This window comes from Bactrocera tryoni, chromosome 2 (genome assembly GCF_016617805.1).
Source record: "Bactrocera tryoni isolate S06 chromosome 2, CSIRO_BtryS06_freeze2, whole genome shotgun sequence".
Classification (NCBI taxonomy): domain Eukaryota; kingdom Metazoa; phylum Arthropoda; class Insecta; order Diptera; family Tephritidae; genus Bactrocera; species Bactrocera tryoni.
The window spans coordinates 77,808,197-77,825,155 of record NC_052500.1 but is presented as its reverse complement, the minus strand read 5'-3'; the positions used below and the strand labels follow the sequence as shown (position 1 = coordinate 77,825,155).

The 16,959-nt window shown below is 31.6% G+C and overlaps 5 protein-coding genes across 9 annotated transcripts in view; 2 read left to right on the top strand and 3 right to left on the bottom strand.

Moving 5' to 3' along the window:
- Window positions 1-2,649: 2,649 nt before the first annotated feature.
- LOC120768923 lies at window positions 2,650-4,825 on the bottom strand. 2 transcript variants are annotated; one of them, XM_040095702.1, is made up of 4 exons: window positions 4,750-4,825; window positions 3,812-4,303; window positions 3,056-3,753; window positions 2,650-2,855 (listed from the first exon to the last, which is right to left on the bottom strand). In XM_040095702.1, the coding sequence occupies exons 1-4, from the start codon at window positions 4,760-4,762 to the stop codon at window positions 2,781-2,783; spliced, it is 1,278 nt and encodes a 425-aa protein (XP_039951636.1). In that variant the 5' UTR covers window positions 4,763-4,825; the 3' UTR covers window positions 2,650-2,780. The 2 variants fall into 2 exon arrangements, with proteins under 2 accessions (XP_039951636.1, XP_039951635.1); XM_040095701.1 differs by lacking the exon at window positions 4,750-4,825 and having other exon boundaries at window positions 3,812-4,423.
- A 422-nt stretch (window positions 4,826-5,247) lies between these two features.
- LOC120769477 (acetyl-CoA acetyltransferase B, mitochondrial) lies at window positions 5,248-7,175 on the top strand. Its single transcript, XM_040096499.1, has 3 exons — window positions 5,248-5,382; window positions 5,446-6,611; window positions 6,675-7,175. Exons 1-3 carry the CDS (start codon window positions 5,356-5,358, stop codon window positions 6,976-6,978), a joined length of 1,497 nt encoding a protein of 498 aa, XP_039952433.1. The 5' UTR covers window positions 5,248-5,355; the 3' UTR covers window positions 6,979-7,175.
- A 343-nt stretch (window positions 7,176-7,518) lies between these two features.
- On the top strand, window positions 7,519-8,304 carry LOC120769383 (prefoldin subunit 1). The gene is made up of 3 exons (XM_040096351.1): window positions 7,519-7,548; window positions 7,640-7,782; window positions 7,951-8,304. Exons 1-3 carry the CDS (start codon window positions 7,519-7,521, stop codon window positions 8,156-8,158), a joined length of 381 nt encoding a protein of 126 aa, XP_039952285.1. The 3' UTR covers window positions 8,159-8,304.
- On the bottom strand, window positions 8,172-9,228 carry LOC120769382 (protein-lysine N-methyltransferase CG9154). The gene is made up of 3 exons (XM_040096350.1): window positions 8,980-9,228; window positions 8,757-8,922; window positions 8,172-8,701 (listed from the first exon to the last, which is right to left on the bottom strand). Exons 1-3 carry the CDS (start codon window positions 9,121-9,123, stop codon window positions 8,346-8,348), a joined length of 666 nt encoding a protein of 221 aa, XP_039952284.1. The 5' UTR covers window positions 9,124-9,228; the 3' UTR covers window positions 8,172-8,345.
- Window positions 9,229-11,865: 2,637 nt separating this feature from the next.
- Window positions 11,866-16,959, bottom strand: part of LOC120767746 (stathmin) — a 239,615-nt gene continuing 234,521 nt past the window's right edge. For 3 of the 4 annotated variants that reach the window (XM_040093960.1, XM_040093958.1, XM_040093961.1), the window contains 2 exons: window positions 16,239-16,382; window positions 11,866-12,743 (listed from right to left, as the gene is read on the bottom strand). In XM_040093960.1, coding sequence (XP_039949894.1) covers window positions 12,651-12,743; window positions 16,239-16,382 — 237 coding nt within the window. In that variant the 3' untranslated portion in view covers window positions 11,866-12,650. The remainder of the gene's footprint in view (window positions 12,744-16,238; window positions 16,383-16,959) is intronic. The other variant, XM_040093962.1, reaches the window with a different exon arrangement.

The window sequence follows — 16,959 nt, the reverse complement described above, 5'->3', positions numbered from 1 at the left end:
AAAAAGTCTTGCGGTATTTTTATTGATTTTTTTTTTTATTGAAATTGAAATGAATTTTTGATGACTCATGCCCAGCTCTTGACCGATGGTACGGCTGCTACTATGCCGGTCTCTTTCGACTAATTCAGCGATTTTATCGCAATTTTCGACGACAGGCCTTCCGGAGCGTGGCGCATCTTCGACCTCTACACCAGAACGAAAACGTTGAAAACATCGTTGTGCGGTGGAAATGGAAACTCTATCGGGTCCATAAACTGCACAAATTTTATTGGCGGCTTGAGATGCATTTTTGCCCTTATCGTAGTAGTACTGTAAAATATGCCGTATTTTCTCTTTATTTTGCTCCATGTTTGCGACGCTATAACTCACGAACGACTTAAAAGAAACGACAATCAATCAAACACGTGTTAGCGCGTGGAATGAGCTTTCCAAAAAGGTATAGCATGACCCGATGCGACGAATAAAACTAGAACTACGCGCTTTCAGCGCCAAATAGCGAAAATACCGCAAGACTTTTTTGACAACCTAATATTATGAGCTGTAACAGAGGTGTTTTTTCATACGAAAAGCAATCTTTCATTTGCTTGATAAGAAATCGGTGAAAATTCTTTATAATCTCTAATGATTCCGTTGCGATCGCTTAGAAATCGATATTGCTTCGTTGAAAACAAAAGATCATTTCGGAATGCGGCGAACATAGAGAGTTGTTAACGTTGTCAGAACATTAGAAATAGTTCCTAAAAAATTTGAGAAAATCAACACACCAACATCAAATCATATATGACCCGAACGTAGATTAGTTTAGATAAATAAATGAGGATTGCACCACGACCTAAGGTCTATTGTGCCCTCTCCTAAGTCACAAATTCCAATATACTTTTACGTGACATTGAGGCGATGTGATTCCTATTTGAATATAAGGATCCAAGGGTCTTTATATAGCGCCTACAAACTCCTGTGCAGTCAATTAGCAGGTGTTCTGTAGTTTCAGACTCCATGTCCCAGAATCGGCAATTCGCTCTAGAAGTCACCACCCAGAAAAAATTACGGTTCGGTGCGGTTTATGGGCCGTACTTCTTCCGTGATGATCAAGACCGACACGTTACTGTGAATGGGAATCGCTACCGCTCAATGATAACCGATTAGTTTTGAACGGAATTGGATGATATGGACTTGGACAATATGTGGTTCCAACAGAACGGCGCCAGAGGCTACTCAGCGAATGTCACAATAGATTTATTGGAAATCAAGTTTGGTGAACGCCCAGATAAGGTACGCTTGGTTACAATCTGATAGACTGTTCAGTCGTTCTATACACTCCTGCACCAATAGCGATTTGAACTCGTATGCAGAGGTCGCTTTTAGTGTCGCTTGACTTTCGCTGAGTATAACTATACGTTCATTGCGATAGTTGCGTTGGAGGTCTTGTTAAAGATCCGTCTTTGTGCCGGTTCCGTGGACTCGACCGTGAACTCGCTGACCTTTGCGAGTCTTGTTTCGTTTTTATAGCAGTCGCATCCATATGTAGTTATGTAGGTAGGGTGGATGTCTGACGACGCACCTAGGCACCATACTATCCTGTTCTCTCTGAACCACCCAGTAATCGTTGAAAGGTATACCCAGTCTGCTGGCGTGTCTTCCAATAAGACTGTGACCTATTACCACTCCTACTAGGTTTCTTATGTCATTCCTTATGAATTTTTCATAAGGCTGTGTAAACTGACGTTAATCAATACCTTAAACTCAGTCGGGATCGGTAAGAACCTCTCCGAGCCGTTCGATACAAAACGAGGTTTCAGACAAGGCGACTCCTTATCGTACGACTTCTTCAATCTACTCCTGGTGAAAATAGTTCGAGCTGCAGAGGAAGGTACAATCTTTTATAAGAGTGTATACTGTACAGCTGCTGGCGTACGCCGATGATATTGATATCATTGTTCTCAACAACCGCGGCATTAGTTCTGCTTTCTCCGGACTTTATAAGGAAGCAAAGGAAATGGGTATGGTAGTGAACGAGGGCAAGACGAAATATTTCCTGTCATCAAACAAACAGTCGTCACAAACGCGACTTGAACGACGACAACTCGAAGTCGGAGATAATTTCGTCTATCTTGGAACCAGCATTAACACCAACAACAACAACAACACCGTCAGCATCGATATCCGACGCGGAAGCAGAAGAAGAGGAAGACCTCCACTCCGTTAGAGAGATTAGGTGGAGAAGGACCTGGCTGCACTCGAATTGGAGTCATACAGCGAAAAGTAAGAATGACTGGTGCGCTGCTGTAAACTCGGTTATAACAGCGTAAGCAATGTCTACGCCAATAAAGAGAAAGAAGAAGAATGGTCTTTTTGGAAGTAACTGTAAAATGGTTGTCATCTTTACACGTCTTCTTAGAAAGAGAGAGAGAGTAACAGTATATTTTTTTCTAAGAGAGCGGAGAAACACTGTATACTGTTGTTATTGTAGTGGCAGAAAACATTCGTGCTGCCAAGTTAACAGTCCTTGGCCGGACAAAAATCGGGGTCCATTTGCGGATACGTAGACTCGACTGCCGTGGGAAGGGAACAATATACCCTTAATCATGTTATTTAATCTTATCATTTTCAAGCTTGGCCTTGAACGTCAGCAAAATTATTATACATATGTCAATAAATAACGCATAAATTTATTCCATTATACCGTTACACATTTAGAAACAAACAATATATGCTTAAAAGGTATTACCACACAATACAAAAATCATTAAAAATATAATTTTATCATCCAACTTAAAAACTCATTTATCCCAATCGATGCATTGAGCACTAAATATAATATTCAAAGTGTCCCTGGCATTGAGGTAACGCGGATCCTGAAGGAAAAATGAAAAAAATATTAATTTGGTCATCATAAGAAATATATAAAGGGTTAGCAGAAACTATATGGTTATTTGAGAATCAGAATTTGGCTAAGGGATTTAAATAGAAATATCTTTAAAAATGCGCTTTTGTTTCTGATTTCAGAAAACTTCAAATTAGCACTTATTAGAAGCCATTTCCTCTCAGTACTTACCTTCGTGATGCCGCGACGTATATTTGACTTCTGTAAATTCATTACGAAATTCACCTTAACCGGTCGTTTCTCCAGCACCTCGATCAATTCGAATATAAACGCCTCGGTAACGAATACTTTAAAGAATAACTGCACGAATTTCAATCTCGGACATTTCTTCAAAAGTGTCAGCACATCCTTCGGTGTTAACGCATCCGTTTTATAGAGATTAATGCACGTAAGTTTGCGTAGATTTTCAAAACCATCAATACAGCCCGGCGTGAAATCGAAATCACCATCACAAGCTAATTTCCTCAACTCACGAAATTGTGTGAGCATAAATGTGACGTCTAATGGCACCTGCTGCAGGGTTTCGAGAAAAATCACCTGCATATGATGAGCGCGATGATTGCGTAAGTCGATGAGGAAGCGACGCACGTAGCCATATGCGAAGATCTGTGTTAATTTGGGCAGACGCGCAAGCGATTCATAACGTCGATGCTCCGGCAATGTTACACGCAATTTATCCAAATTTCGACAATAGCGGCCGAGCTCAAGAAAGACCGGCACCAGGCTGGTATTCGTATAGGGTTGCTGAATGTCGAGTATACAGAGATGTTTGGCACTTTTGAAGACATGTACTAAATTGATTGGATTCAAACTTTTACAATTCGATAAGTAGAGCGCGCGCAGATTGGTTAGGGCGCACAAACCGTGACCTGAAAGAACTTTTCTGTTAGTTATTTTCATAAAGCAATATTTCACAACGTTGCGTACCGGTAATATCGTTATTTTTCGACAAATCAAGTATCATTAAATTAGACAGCATCGTAATCATATCTACATCCTTATCGACGAGCCGACAGTTTTGTAAATATAACTCCGTGAGATATTTCGCATTTGCAAACAACTCGAACAATTGAAATGCCACACGTACACCTTTGAAGACTACACGTCGCAAGAGCTGGCAATTACCGGTCATGCCCTTAAGGAATCGCTTTGCTCTGATATTACCCACACAGGGCGTGTAAGCGCGCAGCTCCTGTATAAGCGGTCCCACTAGTTTGGCATAGCTTTCAATATCTTTGACGGACACCTGCCAAAGGCTCTCCATTCTAAAGGTGGTATAATGTGCCGCATCGCGTTCTTCGAATATTTTGCGAAAACGCTTACAAACGCCAGCTAATTGTACGCGATCGATTGGTTCCAGTTTATTCCAAACACTCAGTATGGCATCATCGTCCAGACGCAATAAATTCGAATGCTTCACTTTGATATACGCCATCGGATCGATTGAGTTGCGTGGTGAAGAGCAGAAAAAATTCAGATTGAAAATTTCAAAAATATTGCACACAAACTTTTTAAAGATTTACGTAGCTTAAATTTATTATCGAAAAGTTACTCGCTTAGAGTTTTTCAAACGTTTTAGGTCAATTTTATTTTAAATAAGCCAAATTAGCAAATATTTTTAGAATACAAAGCACACACAACTAACGAATTTTCGAAAATATTTTTTTATTGTTTTCACAAATAATTTGTGTTCACCAATTTGATTTAAAAGAAAATGTCTATTTCATGAAATTATGAGGCATATGTGCGCACGTGCAGCGAGTTGATATGTAAATTATTATATAGTGATGTAAAGAAATCACATTTTCTTAAGTATTCCTATCAAAAAATATGCAAATACATATTTACTGATGTAGGCATTGTACCTGTGAAGAACATATATTTGACGTGTTTATCTTTTGTAGATTCCGCAAGATGAGTTTCGATTTAGAACCGTTATTTCATGGATTTAATTACACATTTTTATTTTCATTTTTTTACGTTTTATTTTTTGTTATGCCGAATCCTGCCATTAAGAGTTACAAATGCATGTGCACCTGCAACAATCAAGCAAGTGCAATAAATCTCCGTTTCACATATTCTTAAATTATTTCTCTGACAAATGTTTCTTATCTTTATTCCATTTCACTTTTTACATTATTATTCTTTTATCCTCTTTATTATATGAAAAGTGGTTGCTATTCTTATGCTGAGGTCAAACTCTTCCAAATTCCTATTAGCAATAAATAGTACAAATTCCACACTTTAATTATTTGAATAGCATTCGGAGTTTAAAAAAGCAAACAATCAATTTTTTGTAGATTTGTCAAATATTATTTCTGTAAAAATTCAAATCCATTTCCAGGAACATGAAAATAATTTAGACCTCATTATAGGCTTCCGCAAAATCTATTACAAAAAGAGCACAGCTGATCAAAAAATTGAGTGGTAAAATTTACCGGCTGAGAAGAAGAAGCGCGCGCGCAGATAAAATGCACAGATTGTGTCAAAAATTAGTGGTAACTAGTAGAATTCATTTTTGGAAATCATTTTCTTAAATTAAATTTTGTTTGAATTCATAGCATTTAACGCGCATTTCCTCGGCCAGATACCTAACCGATTACGGAGGCAAAGATCTTAACGATGTGGTAATTGCTTCTGCGGTACGTACACCCATTACCGGCTTTAATGGTAACTATCCCGCTTTACCAGTGGCGAAGTTGGGTGCTGTGGCTATTGATGCAGCGCTCAAACACGCTGCAGTACCGCCGGAATCGGTGCAACAAGTTTATTTTGGCAATGTCTTAGCTGCAGGAGTTGGTCAGGCACCGGCGCGTCAAGCTACACTCTTAGCCGGTTTATCCAAACGCGTTTGTTGCACAACAGTAAGCGCCTGCAGTGTAACTGGTATGAAAGCAATTATGTTTGCCGCCCAAGCTGTTAGATTAAGACTAGCAGATGCCGCCATAGCAGGTGGCATGGAGAGTTTATCTAATGTATCTTATTATATGCCAAGAACCCATCTTCACCTTGGAGATTTCACTATGCAAGATGGTTTAGTTTCTGATGGTGTACCGGCGGAGTTTAAGAACAAATTTCCTAAAACTCCAGGAGTTACAAAAGAAGATTTCATTAACTATGCGAAAGAATCATACATGCGTATGCGTAAAGCGTCTAGAGCTGGATTATTCGATTTAGAATTGGTGCCACTACGAATAATGCAGCACTCTAGGCTACCTGTCATGGTGACTGAAGATGAAGAGCGTCCCCTGCTAAGTATTATGGATGAGTTGACAAACTATAATGAACACATTTCACCAATAATGGGCGATGGTGCATCCGCTTTGGTGTTAACTACAAACGAACGGGCTATGCAATGGAATATTAAGCCGTTAGCTCGAATAATTGCATATAACGAGTCAAAAACAGACGACTGCGATGTTTTAACGGCGCCCACTCTGGCTATAAAGCGGTTATTACATCATACTAATTATACAGTAAATGATGTTTCGCTATGGGAGTTGGATGACTCAATTTCAGCAGTACCGCTGGCAGTAATTAAAGAATTAGACTTAAATCCCGAAAAAGTTAACGCGCATGGAGGAGCTGTGTCCTTGGGTAATCCTATAGCAATGTCGGGCGCTCGTTTAGTAACACATTTGGCACATGCTTTAGATCCCGGACAAATAGGCTGTGCAGCGGTAACAAATGAAACTGGAAATGCATCCGCTTTATTAATTGAGAAAATGTGAGTAAAACAATAAATGAATACATAGAATTTAAATAATTTTTATTTTCTTGTGAATTTTAGTTCGTATAATGAAGAAGGCGTTACAAATAAGACTCCACATTTAACATTGTATACCAAGGATAACTGTGCATTATGTGATGAACTACTAAATGAATTGGAAATATATTTTGACGGTCAATATACGATAGAGAAAGTAGACATCACAAAAAAGGAAAATGTACGATTTTTACGACTATATCGTAATGATATACCCGTGCTTTTCTTCAATGGACAGTTCCTTTGTATGCATAAATTAAATGTGAATCTTTTAGGCAGAAAAATGGAAGAGTTGCGAATGAAAAATACGGACGGAACAAATATGTAATATAAAAATTTTTTTAGCTAAATTAAATTTCCCGTACTAAATAAAACCCTGAAAAAATAGAAATTTGTAATTGGGGTACTCACAACCCGTCATAAAGCATCGCAAAATCATAAAAGTATACATTTTTACACTGGTTTAAAGAAATTGTTGTTGGATTACATAAAAAATGAGTTTACACATTAACAATTCTCAATGCTATGTTTTCGAATCATTATAACTTATAACTTTATGAAACCCCTAAATAATAAAATGTAAAAAAAATATTGTGGAAGAAATAAAAATTTTTCGGAATTCAAATTAAAAATATAGCTGCATTTTATGAGATATAACATCTCTTTCTTTGTTTAAGCTGATTGACAGTAACTCATTTGTGAACTTAAGCATTATTGTGAATGTTCTCAATAACAAGAAGAACTCCTTCGATAATTTTAGTATATGAAAGGGATAAAAATTTGCAGGTGTTAATATTTTGGTCAAGTTGCCCAGTTTAATAAATTAAAATAACTACAGTAAATAGTAAAAATAAACAACGAATCAAAAATGGCTCAAATGGATATGGAATTGAAAAAGGTGCGTGTTAAGGGGCACATATTTGGAGCATTTTGTATGCGCCGCTTATACCATAAACGTGATTCACAAAATTATTTTGTTTTTATTATAGGCATTTACCGAAATGCAAATTAATAAAATCGAGACAACCAAAAAGATGAATATGATTGACATGAAGTGCAGTATGGTTAAAAATGGCAAACAAAAATATGAACTCACCGAAAAGGGCACTAGCGATCTGAAGGATGACACAAGGTGAGTAGAAATACTTCATGCAAGAATATGGAACGAACCCAAGGAATACAATGTTGTCCATTACCAATTAGGAAAACAGTATAGAATTCCATTAATGCTTGAGTTGTTTTATATACATATATACCATATATATTTTTTGTCACTTATAAATTTATTTAATTTTTATAGAGTGTACCTTTCTGTGGGACGTATGTTTGTCTTAACCGATGTAGAAAATATGCGTGGTGATCTGAAAGCTAAACAGGAAAAATGTGATAAAGCTATTGAGCTACTCAATAAGAAAAAAGAGTTCTTAGTGAAATCATTAAAAGATCAAGAGGATGGCTTACGTGAATTAGTCCAACAACGCAAAGAAGCTGATGCGGCGACAAAATAATTTAGCTTTTAAATTAAGTTGGTATAATTTATTGAACTTGATACGTGTGCTGCTTTATTCATCATAAATGTTTAGCATTGATAAAATCTCCCAGACTTATTAACGTGAACAAGCTTAAAAATATATTACATTTATATACACTTAAATTATTATTTTTTTTATTGTAACAGTTATACTAAACCAATTATTAACTTAAGTAGTTGTCAAGCTGAAAGTTCGCATAGGAAACAAACTCATTGCCCAAATTTCGCTCGTGGGTTGGCTCAAAGCTACATTTCTTTAATTGTAAACAGTTGGTCAACCATGGTTCTACCACGGCACCGGAACAAAAAACTACTTTCGTAGTTGGTTTTTGTAAATTGCTGATTATTTTAGACATCTTAGTTATGCATTCTTCGGACAAGAATGGTGGATCGGCTATGATAAGATCGAACGATTCTTTGTATTCTTGCAAATATCCAATTTCCTCCGCATTATTAAAGTCATAAAATACGAAGTCGTCGCCATAAGCTGAGAAGCGTTTGTCGAACTCAAAGATTCTCACTGAAAATAGATACATATGTATTGTAGTCTTCAGGGATCCCTAGTTTTCACTTACCATTGTTGTGCACTTGTTTGACAGTGGTGTAGAGCGATGGGCAAGACAGTAGAGCTATGCGGTAGTTGTTCACATTTGTCTCATTCTCTTGTTCACCTAGCAGCTTGCTTACCAATTTACCTAGCGCTTGCTTGGTTGATTCACTATACCAAAACTGACTCAATTGCTGTAATATTTATACTGTAGTTTTTAATATACATATTTTAATGTCTTAATAACAAACCCAATCTTCTTCAAACATAATATCGGCATTCGATTTCTTATCTATACGTTCCAACTCCTCACGCTCCCTTTTTGCTTTTTCTTCCAGAAACTCATTGAGTATCTTAAGTGTATCCGCAGGAAGAGCAATATCATCGGCGTCCATTTTATATTTATCCAAACAACAAATTTATGTTTACAATTTTATTTCAGTCGTATGTTCTGCACCCAACGCATGCAGTAACCTCAAATTTGTTTGTTTTGGTTTCGGTTTTGATTGAAATTGTTAATTGTGAACGGTTGTAATCAAGATAAGAAGAAGAGCTAACAAAGTTTTAAATTGGTTTTTTTTAACTAAAATTAGCTATCCATTTTACTTCGTAAGTTTTAATTTAAAAAATTTATTGAAAATTATGTGTTCTTTAAACTTTAATTTTTAATTTAGTTAAATTTTTAGTGAATTTGTTTCTTTTTGCTGATTTTCATTGATTAACAGTATCCGCGTAGTTGTTTTGGCGTTGTAACGGAACATTTTCCCGTTGCAGTTTTTTTCCAGCGTTCATTCATAAAATAATATAATTTGAATAAGTCGTGTACAAATTTGGTTTTAAAATTTTCTACAAATTATAATTGTTATTAATGTTATTTATCAGTATTCTTCTCACTCAATATTAGTTTTTCGCTCAAGTGAAGTTATTTGTAATAGAATAAGCGGAAGACAACGTGAAAAGTTAGTTTGTGAAAGTGTTACTACAGTGTCTATTGAAGTGTGAACGTGAAAATATGAATTTCCAAAAAATCTGCAAATATTTTTACATTTGGTAAGTGATTTCTATTGTTAATATTACATTTATTCACATGTTAAGTTTAAAACGGTGACTGCTTCAAGTATAGCGTGTTAAAATTTTTATTCCAAAATTCTAGAAAGGTTTGTCAGACCTGGTTTAAAGGTTAGGGAAAGGCAGGATAGCAGTCCAATTTCTGTTACTATTGTTTGAGTTTTGAGTTACATGTGAGTGTGTCTGAATTTGACTATATATAAAACGGATTATTCAACTAATACAAGTATATCGTGTAGTCGATATTTGTTTCTGGGGCAGTTGCCGCCACCATCCACCATTCTGCAATACCTACTCTTTAAGTTGTATTTTGCTGCTTCAACAATCATTTAAACTACAAATTATACTATATATAGGCGAGCCGGGAATACGCTCAAGTAATTTTATGCTAACAACCGTTTTCTTAAACTACCGATCTAGCCCTTGCTCGGATAAAATCCCGGTCGATTCCGGAGCTTAGAACCGGCTATTGTGGGGATTGTATTTGGTTTTCTCATTATAGAGTTTCCCATCGCACATCCAATTAACATCCAAGCTCTTCTCAGTTTTTATAACAAATATTTTCCTTTCAATTGCTGAACTCTGTTCTTTATAGTTATGTGAAAGCTGGTTCCTGGTTATAACTTTTTAAATAAAACACACTTATTTTTAGTATTTTTTATAATTTTATTAATTTTTTTTCGCTTTTCACAATGTTTAATGTTTTTTTAATACAAGCAGGTTATATTGGTTTGGGGTTTTAAATGTTAATTTTTTATTAAATTTGATCTTATTGTATTTTTATTTGCTTAGAAAAGAACACATACAAAATGTATTTTGTGTTTTGTTTGCAAGGTATTAATTATAAAAAAATATAGAAACTTAAATTTATGCATAAGAATACAATTTTTGTAAACAAGAAATTAAAATGGTTCGAGAATATAAATAGTTGCAAAGTGTTGACTACCAAGCAATGAGATATATTTTCTCCATGAAGCGCTATTAAATTTCAATATTTGTTAGTTCATACAATATATAATTACGCAAAGTTTTTTTAATGGTGCAATAGCACGAAAATTAATGAAACATAAAATTTTATTACAACTATATTATTTGCAAAATTTCACATAGAAAAGAAACATAAATTATATTAATTAAATTATATCGTTTAATATTTATTTTCAATTTTTTTATTTCAAAGCGAAACTGTTTCTGGTGAACCAATAAGGTTTTGTAAGATTTTCAAGTATGTTTTTCTTAAAGTGTAAATTAAATAACTATATATTATTTATTAGTAAAAATGCAAATCATGTTTTGGAAAAGCTCCAGAAAATGATAAATAAGTTCAAAAGTTTCTAATCACATCTTTCTATACCGTTCATACATTACGCATTACTCGACGAACATTTGAGAATTTACGTTTTTTTGTTTTTTGTTTGGTTTTTTACAATTATTATATGTGCTTATAGTTCCTGTGGAATAATATATAAATATAATACATGGCATTACACACAGACAGAAATATGACAAATGAATTTTACAGCAAACCCATATTCAATATGCAAGTCGTTGAAAATCATTTAAACCCCAATTACATATATGTATGTATTTATTTTTATATTTTCCACTTCGATATCTATTTAGTTACAAAAAATCCCCTATATCGTCCCCATTTCGAACGGCTATAACATCGTTTAATGCGTTTTTTCCTCCTCCTTCAATAAATGTCAAATTTTGTTAATTTTATTTCTGCTTTTGTTTTTGTGTTTTTTTCTTTTTGGTTTTGTTTCTTTTCATATTAGCTGTTGTTGCTTTTCTTGCGATTATATTTATTTTAAGTAGAGAGAGTATTTGTTGAATATCTGAAAAAGAACGCTTGCGCCACTTGTGTGTGTGTTTGTATGTTTGCTTACAAATCATTTCTATCATTCATTTTGCATCATTTTCTTTTTATTAGTAATAAGAAATATAATTATAAATTGTGAATCAATCGAAATCCATTAATCAATCAATAAATCAGTTAATTAATCGTAATAGTAATAATAATAATAATAAAAATATAATTTTAATTTGTAATAATAATAATAATAATGAGAATATATGTATGTATATTTTAATGCGTTTAATGTTTATGCTTTCGCTTCATTTTTCTTCGAATAGTAAAGTGTGTTTCTCTGTGTATGTTCTGCTGCAGCTCACTCATTTTACATATTATTAATAATAATTATAATTTATAAAGTGTGTTATCTTTTCTGCTGATTTTGCTGAATTTGCCTTTGACGAGTGTTGAGTTATGGTTTTTTGCTGTTGCTTTTCTGCGGCATATCATCTTTAATCATTACATAGGTATGTATTTTTTATTGTTTTTCCTTCTATACGCAAGAGTGTTGTGAAAACGCTTCATTTAAATAATTTGTATGATTTTGTTTAATATTTTATTTTTTTTTTTCATTTATTACTGCTGCAGTTATACTCGTTTCTTCTTTGTTTTATATATTTTTTAAATATCATTTAAGTTGTGCAACGGCTGGTTTCGTCTCGAAATTTTAGTCGCATTTCCTATGCTAAGTTGTTAGTGTGGTTTTTTTTTTGCAATATTACATAAGTGTTCTTAAGCTGCGCCAGAGTTTTGTATGCTGCTCAATTTTCAACCGTTTTCCTGCTATGCGCTCAAGGTTCACCCTGTCGCACATTAGGTTTTCTCTCCGCAAAACTCCTCCTCCATCCCCGCCATCATTCATCTTCAGTGTTATTGTTGTTGTTGCGATTTTCTTTTGCTCTTAACTGTTTGTTTTTTCTTGTTTTCTATGTATGTGTGCCGTTTTTTTGTAAATATTATTGTTGTTGTGTTCTTCTTTATGTTGTTGTTGTCGCTCTAACCAGATGAGGCAATAGCTGTGTTGGTATCATCACAAATCGGTTGCTGTGCTGCCGCCTTATTCTGGCGCACCAATTCAGCGCGACGTTCCTAGACAGACAAAGAGGAAGTGTTATAATTAAGGCAATTAACCGTTTGTTTTTTATGTATTAATTGTTGAAAGGAAATGTTTTCTGTTTTAAAAATTCTATATTTGAAAGCGTCGCTAGGCCTACGAAAAAATTTAACTAAGTTAAGCTCTTTTTATGAAACAAAATAAGTAATATGATAAATCAATATAAATACATATTTGTAGATTAAAGTAAAAAATACAGTGCGATAAGATATGAAAGGCAAAAAATTTAACAAAAAAAAAAAATATATAAAAACAAAGTATAAAAAATAATTAATAATTAAAAAAATAAAAAATTTAAATTAATTAAAAAAATATTAAAAATTAAAAATAAATAATTAAAAAAAAATAAACATAAAAATACAAACTAAAAAAATTAAATTAATAATTAGAAAAACAAAACAATTGAAAATTAGAAAATATGAAAATCTCATGAAAATTAAAGTTAAATCAAAATAAATAAAATAAGCATTAAAATAAAAACTTAAAAAAATATAATTAATTTAAAACCAAAACGATTGGAAACTAAAAAATATGAAAGTCACATAAAAATTAAAGTTAAATAAATTTTTTTAAATATGACAGCACTATGTGACCAGAAATGATACTAATGGAAAAAAATACCAAAAGAAACCTAAAACAATAACTAATAAAAATAAAAAAATGAAAATTAAATAAAATAAGCAAATAAAATAAGTAAATAAAATAATGAAATTAAAATATTACAGCAATATAGAATAAAAAAAAACATTAAAGGAAATAATATTTAACAAAAAAAGAAATAAAAAATCAAACACACAGAAAAATATAATAAAACTTTATTGATTATAAAAACAAAATAAAAAATTAGGTGAAATAAAAAAAATTTAATACTGAATTGCTATGGGATCATAAATGATATGAAAGGAAATAAAGTTTGACAAAAATAATTAAATTGAATAAGAAAAAATTCATAATTTAACAAAAACAATTAATATTTATATACATACATATACAAATGTACATACATATATAAAATTAAATACATAGATATACCACAAACGTAACACATATTTATTTATAAAAAAAATTATTAATAATAATAAATAAAATAATAAAAAAGTAAATAAAATAATAAATAAAAATAAATAATAAGAGAACTATACGAAATAAAAAATTAAACCAGGTAATATATATTCTTTCTTATTAATAAAAAAATAATAAAAAAATTAAATAAATATATATAAAAAATAGAGTAAAATAAACAACAATTTATATACATATGTAAAAAAAATGCTACATTATTATTTGATTAAAAGAATCTAAAATATATACCGTAAAAAAAATTTTAGTTACAAATTTAAATAATAAATTGAATTGTTCTTTGCTTTAAAGAAAAAAATAGAAATTAAATTTATGATTGTGTTGTTGTATGACTGTTTTACCTAACTCTAAGAGAACAGACTATAAGACTTTCAGAAATTTCCGTTTTCACGCCAGTCCGGTCTACGTAACCGGAGCGGACCCGAATTGTGTCGCTACAACAACAACACTTTCACAAATCCCCAAGTTCACCTTGAGGAACTACAACTGGCCGTTGGAAAGTTTAAAACTAACAAATCGCTTGGCCCTGGTGGCATCCCAGCAGAAACGAAAACAATCACCGCAACACTTCCTGCAATATTCTTAAATATGTACAACAACTGCCTCGAAGCTGGAACATTTTCTGATATTTGAAAGAAACAACTTGTCCTAATCTACCGCCCACTTTGCATGCTGAACACAACGGGAAAGGTCTATGAAAGTCTATTTAAACCTAGAGAGGAAGCGGCTACCAATGAAGGAAACCCACTCTAGGAGCCATCCGAAGCATCATTGAAAGTGTAGAAGTCGCACGGCGTAGATGCCCCAAATACAAGCTAATAGTTCTGTTGGTGACTTTACACGTTCGAAACGCCTTCAACAGCGCGAGGTGGACATGATCGACGCTTTGGAAAAACATCTTAAAATACCCTTTACCTCAATGCTGTGGTGCGAACAGAAAACTGCTGTACCAGACTAGAGAGAGATCACGTCAAATAGAAGTTACGTCAGACCTGTGGAACATTAGTTACGACGAAATACTAAAACTTCAAATGCCAGACGAATCTTATTTTATCGCAACTACTACTGAAAAAAACTCATTACAAAAAAATATTTAATGCTAATTTACTTATTTTTGAGTGTGTTATTTGCAACCTTGGTCGTTGTATTTTTTTTTTTTTTTTAATAATTTTAAAATGGGATGGGAAATATCTAGTTCGGTAAATGGAAATGAAGGAACGTGTACGATGAATACATTACATTCCGACTGTTGTCGAAAATCACTGATAATTAATATATGAAAGAGTTTTCTTGTTTTAATACATATCCACAAATAGTATATAATTAAAATATTACATACATAACTATAGACGCTAACGAATGCGGAACTTTAGCTAATTTATACTGGCATATGCTTACTAAATATAATTATCGTTCATTAAAATTATTGAAAATTAAAGAAGAGTATTTAAAATCGCTGCCAAAAACATCAAAAGCCATACCTTGAAGCAATTTTTAAAATAAAAAAAATCTAAAATAAATGTAAAACGAGATAAAAATTATAAACAAAATTAACAAAAAGATAAAGAAATTAAAAATTAATAAAAACAGATTTGAAAAAAATAAAAGATATTCAAAAATTATAAAATAAATATAAAAATATAAAAGAAAAAATAAAATATTATAAATATAAAAAAAAATTTAAAATTAGAAAGATGAATAAGTTAACACCAAAGAATTTTTAAATTTATTAAAAGCAAAAAATTTTAAATTATAAAAAAAATTTTTTGCTCAATTAATAAAAAATATGAAAATTAAGCAATAAACTAAAAAAAATTGAGAATTAATCGAAGACAAATTAAGAAAAATTAAAAAAAAATAACAAAAATTTAAAGTAAAAAAAAAATAACCTAAAACTAAAACGAACATTAAAACTAAAGAAAAATTAAAATTCAAAATGAAATAAACAAAAAAAGCAAATAAATTTAAATCACAAAAAAATTAAAAAATAAATTAGAAATAAAATAAAAACATTAAATATTAGACAATAAATTTTGCAAAAAAAAATTAAAAAATAGAAAAAATATCTCAAAAAATGCCATAGCTATACATGTTTGTTTAATATTTAATGTTTTTATTTTATTTCTAATTTATTTTTTAATTTTTTGTGATTTAAATTTATTTGTTTTAAAAATAAAAGGTAATCAATAATATTAGCAATAAAAATGTATATATTTTTATATTTAAATAAATATTAATTAAATAAAAACGCCTAATTGCAACCAGCTATAAAATTCATAAGCAAACAAACTAAGCATTTTTGCATAAAATATAAGCGAACAAGAACAAGTGTTGATGATACGAGTAAACACGAGTTAAATAGCAGTTAATGAGAGAGTGGTGACACCTACAAGTTTTTGAACTTTTTCAATTTTCTTTTGTATCTCCTTTTCACGATTTTGTTCGGCGGTGTACAATTTATTTTCAATAATGCGGGTCTTCTCCTCGAGTTTTTGTGTTTCCAATTGGTCGATTTGATTTTTTTTGTTAGTGTTCTATAATGAATACATACAAATGCAGTCAGTAAAAAAGAAATGCATGAACACATGATATTAATGTTGGTTTTTAATTAATTTCATTTTTTGTTATTTGTTTTTATTAAAAGAAATTTTTATAAAGAATTTTTTTATAAAACAATTTTTTATAAAAAAAGATTTTTATAAAACAAAATTTTTATAAAGCAGTTTTTTATAATTTTTTTTTATGAAATAGTTTTTTTATAAAACAAAATTTTTATAAAGCAGTTTTTTTTTATAAAAAAATTGTTTAATAAAAAAAAATCGTTTCTTTTAAAAATTTATAATTTATAAAAATGTCCAGATTTTTTTATAACAGAAATTTTTTATAAAAAAATAAATTATTTTATATAAAAATTTTTGTTTTTAGTTTTTTTTATTATAAAAAAGTAGTTAGTATTTGCAACAAAAGTACGCAGGCAATTAGAGAGAATGAGTGTGTGAGAGAGAGAGAAAGAAAGGTGGATTTTCAAAATGCAAATCACAACGCTTGGGTTTTAGTGGCACAAAAAAATTTTTGTAAAAAAAAATAATTAAATAAAAAATATTTTTTAAA